This window comes from Ambystoma mexicanum, chromosome 11 (genome assembly GCF_040938575.1).
Source record: "Ambystoma mexicanum isolate Mex_15411 chromosome 11, UKY_AmexF1_1, whole genome shotgun sequence".
In the NCBI taxonomy this organism is placed as follows: domain Eukaryota; kingdom Metazoa; phylum Chordata; class Amphibia; order Caudata; family Ambystomatidae; genus Ambystoma; species Ambystoma mexicanum.
In genome coordinates, this window is record NC_090934.1 from 913,190,796 (window position 1) to 913,203,851 (window position 13,056).

A 13,056-nucleotide genomic window follows, 5' to 3' on the forward strand; every position below is an offset into this window, starting at 1 on the left:
CTAGAGATAAATTACATTTTATAATCCACGTTTCTCATGGTTTTCTACTCAAATGGAAGGAAACATTTACTTCCTGGTTGCTAGTTTCTGTCATCAAGGCCCACGATTTGTACCAAATAGTCTGTAGCAAATCATAATAACTAGGTTGTTACACTGCAAACAATACAATTACAAAAGTTCACTGTTTAACCACGGGAAGCCATTATTCAATATATAGGGCCTCATTACAACCCTGGCATTAAGGGGTTAACGGCGCCGCAAAAGGTGGCAGCGCCGTTAACCCCTTAATGCCTGATTACGAGGTACCTTTGCGGGTTGGCGATTTTAACGCCTGCTTTTGCAGGCGTTAAAATCCAACCCGCAAAGGGACCTTGGTGCTAAGTACGGTGCCCAATTAGCGCCACCATACTTAGCGCCTTTCCCATTCCCATTGAGCCCTATGGGGCAAAAATGGGAATGGGGAAGGGCCCATTGTGAATGGGGAATTACCGCCCCGCCAACCTTGGAATGGGGCGGTAATTCCGCCATTCACCATGGCGGACCCTGGCATGGACCATGGTGCTAATAGCACCATGGTTTAGCGCCTGGGTCGTAATGAGTCCCATAGTATGCAGTATTACCGAGTTCCCAGTTTTGACCCTAGCTTTATATAATATTGTGCTGTTGCTCTGGGTAAGGCCTGCATCGAATTTGAGGACTTTATCTTACAGAGCTTGCCATGTTACCACGTTTATAATTGCGACTCCAGGGTTTTATACTAAAAACATAATAGACAATTCGCATTATTTTCAATCGCGGCTGCAGAGATATAGACGCAAGATGCCATACAAACATCTGCCTGTCTCTGGGCCTGCTTCGTGCTGTAAAGGAAAGGTCCTGGAAAGGTACAGCACGAAGCAGGCCCAGAGACAGGCAGAGAGGCTGGCATGGTGAAAGTCGGATCGAGATGAACTTGCAATACATGTTTGCAGAGGGATTTGCCTTTTTGCTGCAGTTACGTTCGTAGCTCACAATCTTATTGAATGGTGGACGGCTTGTCACCCACCATTCGGGATTATTTTGCAGCAAGTGCCCTCCGCGGACCTTCCCCTACTGCTCCCTTGAATTGTCAGAGGGTTCATTAAAAACCAGAAGAAAACAGAAACCAAACAATATGCATGCTCGCCTAGTTATTGATGGGATACAAGGTGTCCACACCGCCTCATTACGACCCTGGCGGTAATCCGCCGTCATTACCGCCATGGCGTAATGAACGTTAACGCCGTGGGACGATGGCGTAAAGGGCGCCACATTACGACCCATCGCGCACGAGCATTACGCCATGGCGGTAATGTAAACTGCGCCATGGCGGTAGTGCCCCCAAAACGGCACCTACCGGCATCGTATGCGGCGCAAGGTGCACCACCGCCACCGCCGTACATAGCGGTGACCATAGTTAGCGGTCACCGCAATTAGCGTTGACCGTAGATAAGCGGAACCGGAAGTAGCGTCACCGCGGCGGAACGGGAAAGAGCACGGCGGCCATCTTTAAAAACACAATCCATTGCCATCCTCCGAAACCACTGGACATCCGAGCCTGAGACCCCGCAAATACCGGCTTCAACCTTCTACCTGCAGGAAGATGCCTAAAGTGGTGAAAAAAGCCTGTGACCGCCAGCGGCAAGACCGCTTCTCCAGAGAGGAGCTTACCATGCTAGCGGAGACCCTCCAGGAGAACGCTGCAGTGGTATTCTCCAACCAACTGACAAGACCGGCCATATCCAAGAAGAAGGCCATATGGGCACTGGTAGCTCAGCGGGTCAGTGCTGTGGGAACAACACCCCGCAATGTCAAACAGTGCCGCAAGCGGTGGGACGATCTCCGGCTCAGAGTCAGGAGCATACTATCAGCTAACATGAACCTGGCAATGGCAACTGGGGGAGGATCGGAGTCCCCTATAAAATTGCAGCCATGGGAGGAAATCTGTGCCTCCACAATCGGAATGCAGAGCATTGAAGGAGTAGGAGGAATGGAGAGAGGAGCCCCGACATCGGGCGATGCAGGTAAGTGGCTCAAATCAAGGCATGCAAATCTCACCTAAGTCCATTCATGTGAAGTACAATGTTGGCCCATAGTGTAAATGCAACACATCAGCAGGAGACTGCCCACAGATACATCCGATCTGCACCCTGTACACATGCAGCATGCACACCCTAACTGCAGCCACCCACATACCTCCATGCTACTTCCACACAAAAGGGAGACAACTTTTTTCCCCTGCATGAAATGTGCCACATGTACTAACTGATAAGATGCCAGTCGCCACAATGCCCTGCCAATGTCCGCAGACCCATCAATAACACTCTCCCTCCTCTGTCCCACCACAGGCTCAAATTCCGACCTTGAGGAAGAGGACACCACTGCCTCCACACCCACCAAGAGGGCCAGGCCAACTGTGCCAACACCACAACCCTCCACCTCTGCCCTCCCGAGGAAAACCCCACAGCAGCCAAAATCCATGCAAGGGAAACAGGACAGGGCACAGACAGCCACCCCAGCAGGCAGTACAGCAGCAGCAGCAGCAGCAGACATCACACAAATCATGCCCACAGAAGCCACAGCCTCTGCTGCAAGCAGCACAATTGGGGAAACTGCTGCCATTGCTGCCTCCTCCGACAGCGAAGCAGGGATCTTTGAGGAGAGTGATGTCAGAAGCCCCACAGGCCACCCTCATTCCCCCTACCTGTCCCTAAGCAGCCCGCATGCGGATGCCACACAGGGTCAGCCAGAGGATGACGATTGGCCAGCCACTCCATCCCCGCTGCAGGGGCAGATCAGCCCAATGGGAATACCACTGCCATTAGCCATGGGCCAGAATACCAACCATTCTCTGGAGGCGATTGCCACCCGGCAGCAGCAACTTTCCTCGCTGCTCGAAGAACATGTTGCTGAATGTGGGGGGTCAAGTGCAGCAATGGAGAAATGTGCAGAGACAGTGAAGGCAGCTATAGAGTCGTCCACAAAGGACATCTGCGCGGAACTAGCTGCTGTGCGGCACGCCATCACTGACCTTGTGCAGACAATACGGGCCATGCGTCCAAATGAGCAGGCAGGATCCTCCTCGGTTGCCAGCTCGACACCGAGCAGCCCCATCCGCCGATCGGGGAGGAACCTCCGCAGCACAGGCAGGGGTGCCCCGGGGGCCAGTGGAGGGGGCTGCCAATAGTGGCCGGACAGTGTAGGAATCCTACTTCTGACACTGCTGCACAGACTAACTCACACCTTTGTTGGGATTCCAGGGGGGGGGGGGGTGGAGGGGGGAGTGGGTGTTTTGGGGTGTGCAGGGGGGTGGCGGGGAGGTGTGTTGGGGAGTTAAGGGGGGAGTTTGGGGGGGGGTGTGTGCAGGGGGGAGGTGGGAGGTGGTGGGTCACAACGTTCCATGTCTTGAATACACTTTTACCTTGAAAAAAAACCCAGAGTGTGTTGATTTTTTCTTTGCGCATGTGTGCTTTATTGGTGTACAGTCCACAGTGTGCATGTCCCGGTGCCACACAGTGCCCCAAGTGCAGTCACCATATGACACACACCAGCCATGTGTGCTAGAAGCAGTGGTCGATGATAGTTTGGCGCATTGCACGCCCCTCCTGTGCATCGCCTCCTCCATGGGGTGCCGCCCCATCTGCTCCCTCCTCATCCTCATCGTCAGGTGGTTGTAGTTCTGCGTCAGGGGGCAGGGGCACATTCTGCCTGACGCACATATTGTGTAGCATTACACATGCCATGACGATCTTTGCCACCTTCTCATGGCCATACAGGAGTGCCCCACCAGACCTACTGAGGCTTCGGAACCGTGCCTTCAATAGGCCGAATGTCTGCTCTATGACCACACGAGTACGTGTATGTGCACGGTTGAAGTCCTCCTCGTGCTGGTTCTGCGGGTTCCGGACTGGTGTAAGGAGCCAACTCTTCAGGGGATACCCAGCATCACCTGTATGTAGGCGAGAATGTATGTGTCAGTCATGTTGTCTGATCAGGAACATGATGTTCCATCATGGCTTGCTTCCAACTGTTAATTTGGCTCACATCTACATGACCTAATTTATTCACACAATGCTACCTGTATATGCTCATGGCTTCCATGGCCTGTTTTGCATGCCATCACCCAATGTATGCAGAGGGGTTGTGTGCATTGTAAGTGCCCATCCTCTGTCTCCGATCTCCGTGTTACTCACAGACAGGTGGAGTATGCATCCCCCCCCCTTTCATCCAGGTGGAGTATGCATCCCCCCCTTTCATCCAGGTGGAGTATGCATCCCCCCCCCTTTCATCCAGGTGGAGTATGCATCCCCCCCCCTTTCAGCCAGGTGGAGTATGCATTCCCCCCCCCCTTTCTGCCAGGTGGAGTATGCATCGGTACGTCATTCACCTGCCCACTTCCATTACATTGGACTCACCGAGTAGCCAGGATCTTGGGCCTGCATGTTGCTCCATGTAGCGTGGTATTGTGGAGTTCCTCAGGACCATGGAATCATGGGTTGATCCGGGGAATCGGGCACAACAATGTGTGATGATCTTGTTGGAGTCACAGACCATTTGCACGTTGATTGAGTGGAACTGTTTCCGGTTGCGGTACGGTACCTCCACGGCACGTGGAACCACCAATTCCACATGGGTGCAGTCGATGGCACCAATGCAACCGGGTATGCCGGCTAGTGCATGGAAACCCACTTTGGTGTTAGCTATCTCCTGTGCAGTCCGTGGTAATGAGATGTGGTTGTCTGTGTGCTTGAGGAGGGCATCGAGCACTTGGATGAGTGTTTGCGAGAATAATGGTTGTGAAATGCCATGCAGGTGCCCCACTGTGTGCTGGTAGCTGCCTGTGGCCAGGAAGTGGAGTACAGCCACTACCTTCAGTAGGGGGGGGATGGCGGTTGGACTTTCTATCATGCTGACGATGTCGTTGTGTGTCATGTCTACGATGGCGGTGATGGTGTCCCGGTCCAAACGGTACAGGGTGTGGATCTGCTCAGCAGTGAGGTTGAATGGATTGGCTCTGATGCGTGGGATTGGGGGCTGCCTGCGTGGTGGCACTGGCTGTGCAGGTGGGGCTTGCTGGGCCTGCCTTGCCCTCCTTCTCCTCCTGCGTCTCCTCTGTGCTGCCTGGTGTTGTTGCTGTTGTAGTAGTTGTTGTTGTTGTTGTTGCTGTTGTAGCACATGCATTGCTATCAGGTCCTCCAGCCCCAACATTGCCATTCGAATTGGTATCATTGTGGAGTGTGTCTGGGTGTGGGAAGGGGTGGGCTCTTTTTGTACTTCCTGAGTCTGTATTGCCTTCACCTGTGCTGTTTCAGTGCACCTGTGGCAGCTGCATTCACTTAACATGGCCCTTTACGGTTGGTTCGCGATGGCGTTGTTAGCACCATGGTGGTAAGGTACTTAACGGGCTGGGTGATGGCGTTAGGTGCATGTCCGCTTGGGTCGGGATTTGCGTAACTTTCCGCCATGGCGCTAAGTACGGTGTGGGCGGGCGCGGGCGCGCACCCTTGTCGCAGTTAGCGGCAGCGTTGACTACGATGCCGCTAATGGCATCGTAGTTAACGGTCACATGTCATGATCGGACCTGGCGGAAAAAGATGGCGGTAACCATTTACCGCCATCGTTTTTCACTTAGCGCCAGGGTCGTGATGAGGCAGTTTTAAGTAGGAATCAAGTATTGTCATGGCACTGATATGGCAGCTGTACACTAATATCATGTCAAAGCATTGTACAACAACCCTCAGTACTTCAGTGTCCTATGGTCCATTGGAAGATGGGGCGCACGAGCCAAGTCTTTTGTGATATACAGTATCTATAAATGCTGTATGAATAGGAGATTTGGAGCATTCTACATTTTGTCAAATCTGTGTTTCACCATACTCATAACTATCTTGGTTTCCCCCAGCTGAAGCGGCACACCATGTAGACTAGAATGGCTATGACTGTCTGTTGTGCCCAGCACCATACACCAGCGCACCTGACTGGCTATCAACATCTTTTTGTTAAATTCTTTTCAGGACCTTACCATGTGACCAAGCCCTCTTGAAAGGTGATTCCAGGAGAGATGATATCATCCTTGTACAGGCAGGTGCAGCTGTCTGCACGAACACACATATTATAGCTATCCAGGTAGGTGTCTTCTGGGCATCCGCATCCCTGAACAGGAGTCATGACGACGTCACACAACGAGTCCCACTCTGTCAGCGAGCGGCATGTGGTGTTGCAATATCGCACAGTACTGCTGAAGACCATGGATTTTGGGCAGTTAGCAGAAGGATCTGAAATTAAACAATACTCATCAGAGAATATTCTAAGAACTGTTGTCCACCAGCCATCCATCCAACAACTAAACAAAAGTAAATAATAATTACTTTCCTAATGCACACATAGACCAAGGTGTAAGAATACTGCAATGGCAGCTTACTCAAAGAAGATCATGTTATCAACCCCAGTAGAGTGTAGATCTGTCCAAAGCAGGTACAATAACACTTACTGGCTTAATACCTTACCGGATTAATAGTTTTGTGAGAAATCTTTTGCCAGTACATTGCATTCATTGAAAAGCATATGATTCCTTGGCTTTAGACTGGTGAAGTCAAGATGCTGACCTTAGTGATAGGCAAAACATGATCATGCTTTATTTCTCATGAGCAAAAGAGAGACATATGACAACTGGATCAAACCAACGCAGACTTAAAGAGTGCAAACTGATTCAAAGATTGCAAATCATTTTACAGAACAGGGGACACTTGCTAATCACCACAGTTTGACCATCAGATATGTGGAGCCTCATTGTCTCCAAAAGTCCAATTTAGTGGGGGACAGAAAGGGGCACAGGAAAAAGTAGGTGGGTCAACTAATAATGGGTGATGTCATTGTCTTTCCCAAATTGACATGGGTGAGGCTGCCCAAAGTGAACATGGGAAGGTAAAAATTGTGCATTTTGACAGCACAATGTTTGGATAAAATTGCTTAAAAAGACATTTGCAAGCAAATTTAAAGGAAAAATTAAATATTGCAATACTCCCATTGCCAGGATTTCAACTGTAGGCACAATGACAATTATGCATCATAGTTCAGTATTAGTGAACGTGGGAAGGTGAAAATGGTGCCTTTCAACAGCGCAATGTTTGGGGAAAGTTGCATAAAAATACTTTTGCAAGCAATTTTGTGGGACAATTTCAATATTTAAATACTTCCAATGCCAGGGTTTGAACTGTAAGCACAATGACAATTATGCATCGTAGATCAGTATAAATGACAGTTTTAATATTGTGCCAGGATATCATGCAGTCCACAGAATTGTGTTTGGAAGTTCCAGAATATTAGAATATAACAGAATAGGTTGCAAGGAGTTACCACTAAAATGCTAGGTTACTTCAAAGTATACCTTACTGTTTCTCAAATACTGCACGGTACTATGAATGCAGAGTGACCAGTGTTGCTCAATTACAGGGAGTTGCTAATACAAGTACAAACTTGCCTGGGGTAATATTTAAATACACTGTGGCTCTCTTAAACTCTGCAGTGTTCAATACAATGGGCCAGCCTGCCAGTTAAGCATAGCCTTGCCAGTTTTAAACAGCTGTACTTAATCGCAATCAATATATTGCCAGTTCCAAGAGTGCCATGCCATCCTTGTCCAACTCTGCCCTAGTATGACATGTATTGCTTTAAGTGTAGCCTCAAATCCACCAATAATACCATCAACTACTTACACTGAGAGTTCATACTTTCGTGCATCATTGTCCAGTTTTGAACCTTTTCTGAACATCCTGCCTTTGGCTTCTGAATCCTGTTTGTTGGAGTTGCTTTCCAGTGACTTTACTAGGCTGCCGTGACAACCTGCCTTTTTTTTAACCTTTCCTTGACATCCTGATTTTGACTGTTAAATTCTGCCTACTGTAGCTGTTGTGCTACAACTCTCATCATGTGTTGCTATTAAGGAAATCTAGTTCTATATTGGTATCTGTGCTGCCTTTCTGACTTTCTGCAAACACACTGTTTTCTGTGAGCATTTCTGCTTCACAGACTCATCATTCTGCCTGTGCTGTTTTCTCTCTTTCTCTCTGCAATGCCGGTCTCTTGCTTTACTGTCATTTGCTCCTGTTATTCAATGTCATCAATTTTCTGAGTTAACAGTATCCTCCATTATTAAGCTTTCCGATTTGATCCACACATGCCTAATTACTAGACTTCAGTCCATAGTTTAAGTGCATTAAGTTTCCTAAACCCCTTGTATTGGCCGGGTTGGCAGCAATCTGTCTTGTCTGAGTCTATTGTTTTGTGTGTCCTGATATTCCAATCTCTGCTTTGTACTTTGTGTCTCCACCTGTCATGTACATGGTTATTTCTTTCAATGCAGTTCATAGTTGTGCCTCAATTCTCTATTAATTCACAATGTGACTCTTGGGTTGGCCTCCATTCAAATCAGATAAGGGAAAGACATCTGTGCGACACAATTGCAGTTGTGCTGCAGGACTCAGATTGAGCACGGACCTCTGTGTGTTTATCCCATGGTGGTTACATTTGTGAATGCTTATAGAGTCTCCTAAGGCCTCTCGCCTTTGTTGATTACCAGAGGAATGCAGAGAAATAGAGAAAAGGATACATCCTTTGAAAAAGGGCCACAAGAGTAAAGCGCACACAAAGTGTGCTGCAAGTGCAGTTGTGCTCTAGTAAGCTGCATCCGGTCACATCCAAGAATCGATTAACGTGGAAGAACAATCGCACCCCGCAGTGAGTACAACCTTACTAATGTACTATTTAAGGAGCATGCAAGGGACAGATGTAGAGGAGTTGGGGAACACAGAGTGCCAGTATGAGGGACAACTTGTGCGGTTGGCCATAGTGCTGTAATTGGAATAATTCAGGAAGGCTATAGCCTTTGCACCAGAGGTTCTCTTGTGATAGCCATTGTATCGCACTTGGAAGGGTTGTGCAGTTGGCTAGAGAGCTGCAATTAGTCGAGTCCATGAGGGTGACCATGGTGAAAGGCACTATTCAAATGACGAAATGAAAGGAAAATTAAATGAAATAACTCTTCAAAAAGTATTGTTGGCATCGAACAAACATTCAGAAGCCACACTCAATTGCTGTTCAAAGTGTGTTATTCCACTGTGTTATTTGAACTTGATGGCCAATGCGTGTTTCAGGTGCACCTCTTTCTCGAGGTCAATGCAGTTGCAATGTTTGCTTCTATTTTTTAATAAAGACCCACCCCATTAACAAATAGTGAATACATTCCTTTTCACAAAGATGTCAAAAAAACCTATGAAGGTAAACACTAAAACAAGACAAAAGTGTAAATACACGAAGACAGTAAAATAATAATAAACCACTATCATAAAATTGGTTATCTTTCAGTGCCCAAGGATTTTTGTGTGGACTTTAATAACTGTGGGATTTACAAGTCATCTTGAGTAGTGACTTTAAGGACAATGTGGAGGTGCGGGTTTGACACCTTGGGCACCAATGAATATTAATTAAATGAAAGTCCTCTCTGAAGAAGAAAGTAAAGTTTGTGGTGAGAGGTCATGAGTTACATGTCCTGAAGCATCAGGTTAAATATTTTACTGTTCAGTTTGCAAGAAAACTATTCTTGAAATTCTTTTTTGAAGGTTTCCCATAACTCACAGTGAAAGAGAGGCCTACAGAGGTTGCCTTAAATCTTTGTTTCTGTAAAGTACATTGGGCCTGATTTAGAAAGTGTTTTTCAATGTGAAAATCTCATAGAAAAGAGCATTTGTTATAAGGCCCATTGTATTTTATGGATCTGGTATTGCTTATTTTTTCACCCGTGGCCAATGTATGATAGGTTCACATAAATTATTGCTTATGGACCCTGAAGGAAAGGGCAGAGTCCAAGAGCTGAACAAAGTTTCCTATCAAAATCAGGGCGTAGCTCAATCAAAATGTTGCATACGACACTGACCATAGGCTGGGTGTTTAAACAGGTTTTTGGTGTCTTATTTCGAGTCCTGTAGAATCAAGCTCAATGTCTTGATTATGTGCCATGAGGTCTATGATATATTGTTTCCACTAAGAAATGTGGAATCTGCTTGCTCGCATGAACCTTGCCTGATTACTTAATATACCTTTCCCCACCACCCTGTCCATTCCCCAGCATGCAATGAAGCAACTTTTATTGAATTTAGTACATTAAAAAACATTGAAGAAAGCAAAAAACACCCATATTGCTAAATTAACTGCTTTCTTATTACTGCAGACTCAGATGTTGTGTCTCAAATGATCTCCTTTAGAATGTATAGGGCCGCAATCATTGAGCAGCATCTCTGGAGAAGAGAGTGAATCTGCCCATGGTTAGTGGCCAGGTAGGACTCCTTTGGTTGCATGCACATATCTTTTGTGGACTGGCCCACTGGTTTCCATCTTTCTGTAATATGGGAAAAGGCTTTCAAGTATTTGTTGCATGAGCAGTGAATTAGAAAGTATAACTTTCAGTTTGTGCAGGTGACTCAGAGATGTGGATGTTACAAACAGAGCACTTCATACAGAGCTTGAACCCCTTGAGATACATTATCTTATGGGGATTTGGAAATTATAACGTGTGCAGTACAAGCATTAGACACTTTAACACGGTCACCTGTCTTACACTGATTAGAAAGTGAATCAACCAATTGTGATTTCTTTTTTGTCTGTATATTTTCATTTGGCCAGATCATATTTTTTGACTTTTGACTAATTATATTACAATTAATACACTTTTGTATTTTTCTCCCTTTCATATTACACTTTTAGTTACATCACCCTCATTGATTTTTAACGTTCCTTAGTTACTTAACAAAACCTCCACACATTAAAATACCACTTGACCTTCACAAAACAGCCGGACACCTGCCTATTCAACTAAAACTAGCATGAAACCAACACAAAAAACGATTCAGATGAATGTGATTAAAATGTTTCTGCTTAACATCGGCCAACATTATAGTAATCACAATGTGTTTCCTCCTGCTTTAGCACCTTCACAACATATTCTAGGACCTATATAATTATTTAAGCAAGCCCCAGTCTCAAATATGCCATGAAAAAGAAGGATATGAACATCTTTGCTTTGGATGATATTACATAGGTGCGAGGTTTTCACTTGTAATGACCGATTCAACTAATTACCAGCAAGAGACCAGCCCCGAAACCTCACAAACTGTACTCCTACTCACGGCACATTGGAACCAGTGTAAGGCATCCATGAACATATATCCCCTTCCCAGGATTCCACGTGGAATTTGCTGACAAAAGATTACTGGATACCAGACCTATTCGGCTCAAACTCTAGACTACTGAAATACATCCACAAGTTACTAACATAAAGCCTCAATCATTTCCCTGAAATTTGCCAGCTAGATCATCACTCCTAGCTGCCACTGAACACTCCCCCCCACTACAAATACCCCTCGTGTGTCTAATCCCCTCTTTTCACCGATCAATCGACTCCCCTCTAAAAACAAATAACATCTTACACTGCACAATGGTTACCCCCCACACGGCCACCACAGACCTATTAGCTGCCGCAACCGAGCTGTGACAAAGTGCATGCACCTTATCAGCACTTGTTCCCCACACTCAGAGTCATTTGATTTGTCAGATCCTGGACTCTGCCCTCCAGATTAAATTATTCACCAAACCCATAGAACCAAAGCTGCACTCAGAATTTGAGTTCTTCCGGCCTGCTCCTTCATTGTAAGTGTGAGTGTTGCTTCAGTACTGTCTGAGTGTCATAGGTGTGTGCATGTGTCAAAACTTTGTGTTTTGTGAGAGTCTTTTGTACTAGCATGTGGTGTGAATAAGAGTGTGTGTCGTCAGAAAATGTTCTATAATAACATGTGTCAAAAGAGTGTTTATCCTTAGTGTTTAGGTTGTAAGAATGTTTTCTTAAGGCGTATGAGTGTTTGATCTGTAAGTGCCTGGCATGTGAGTGTATGGCATGTAGTTATGAAGACATAAAACACATGTTTACCTTATACCTCCTATACGTATGTAAACGTACATTAAAGTAAGGTTTACATACCTACATACCTACATGTATGAAAGCTCACATTGAAGTGAGCTCTAATTTTGATGTGAGTTGAGTATGCGTTTACAGTTTGCACGAGTATGCAATTTAGTCCAGACTTTGATGTGAGTTTTCAAATGTATAGTATTGTACGTGAGCTTAATGTATATCTTCTATGCATACGCTTAACAGTTCATTTCAAAGATGCACATTCATTCTGAACATGTATCATATATTGACATATATTACATTTTTCAGTTGATCAATTCCAGATGAAACTAGGTTCATGCCGAAAATAACAAAAATCTAAGCAGTGAATTTTGAGATATTTGTGCAACCTCAAAATAATTGTTTTTTTCGCTATGGGAAAACCCCTTGTTGAAAGATTTTCAGAACGCGATCAAAGTAGCTTTTTCTTTTTTAAAATATGAAATCGGCCATGATACATTCTAAAATATTATTTGCAGAGGCAGATTCCTGTTTTTTCAGAATTTTTCATGCAAGCCATCAAAGGTTATTTGCAAAAGTTATTTTCTGGAACTCTATAGACAATTCATCTTCATCTTAACTAAGATATGTTCTAGCAAAATAGTATAAATATGTGTGTGTATTGCTCCTAGGCGTTGGGGAAGTGGAGTTCATGGAATAAACCCCCAGCCCCAGTAACAGTAAAAAAAAGAGGCAGCTCAACTATGGTCAGTGGAGTATGAAAAAGCCTATGTCATGTCCAGTTGTGATGTGAGCCATCAATGCCTGCCTGGCTTGAATGTGAGGGGGCAGCGTGACCAACTGACTGACCTAGATGTATTCATTCCAGATTTCAATCCTCTACTCTTGACAGCATTAGGTTTTGGCTTCAAGACTTTCTTCAATGAGCAAAATCCTATGTTTGTATTTAACAGAATGCAACTAACAGTGTGTGTACCTGTGCATGAGTTTGAGTGAGTGTTTATGTGTGTCCATGTACATACACAGGTAATATGTAGGTGGGTGCTTGGGGTGTCAGGCCTGCTTAAGAATTAATC

At 45.6% G+C, this 13,056-nt stretch overlaps 1 protein-coding gene across 1 annotated transcript in view; it reads right to left on the reverse strand.

Moving 5' to 3' along the window:
* Nucleotides 1–13,056, reverse strand: part of LOC138503906 (mucin-5B-like) — a 447,355-nt gene that overhangs the window by 227,602 nt on the left and 206,697 nt on the right. Inside the window, exon 16 of the mRNA XM_069623991.1 lies at nt 6,041–6,293. Coding sequence (XP_069480092.1) covers nt 6,041–6,293 — 253 coding nt within the window. The remainder of the gene's footprint in view (nt 1–6,040; nt 6,294–13,056) is intronic.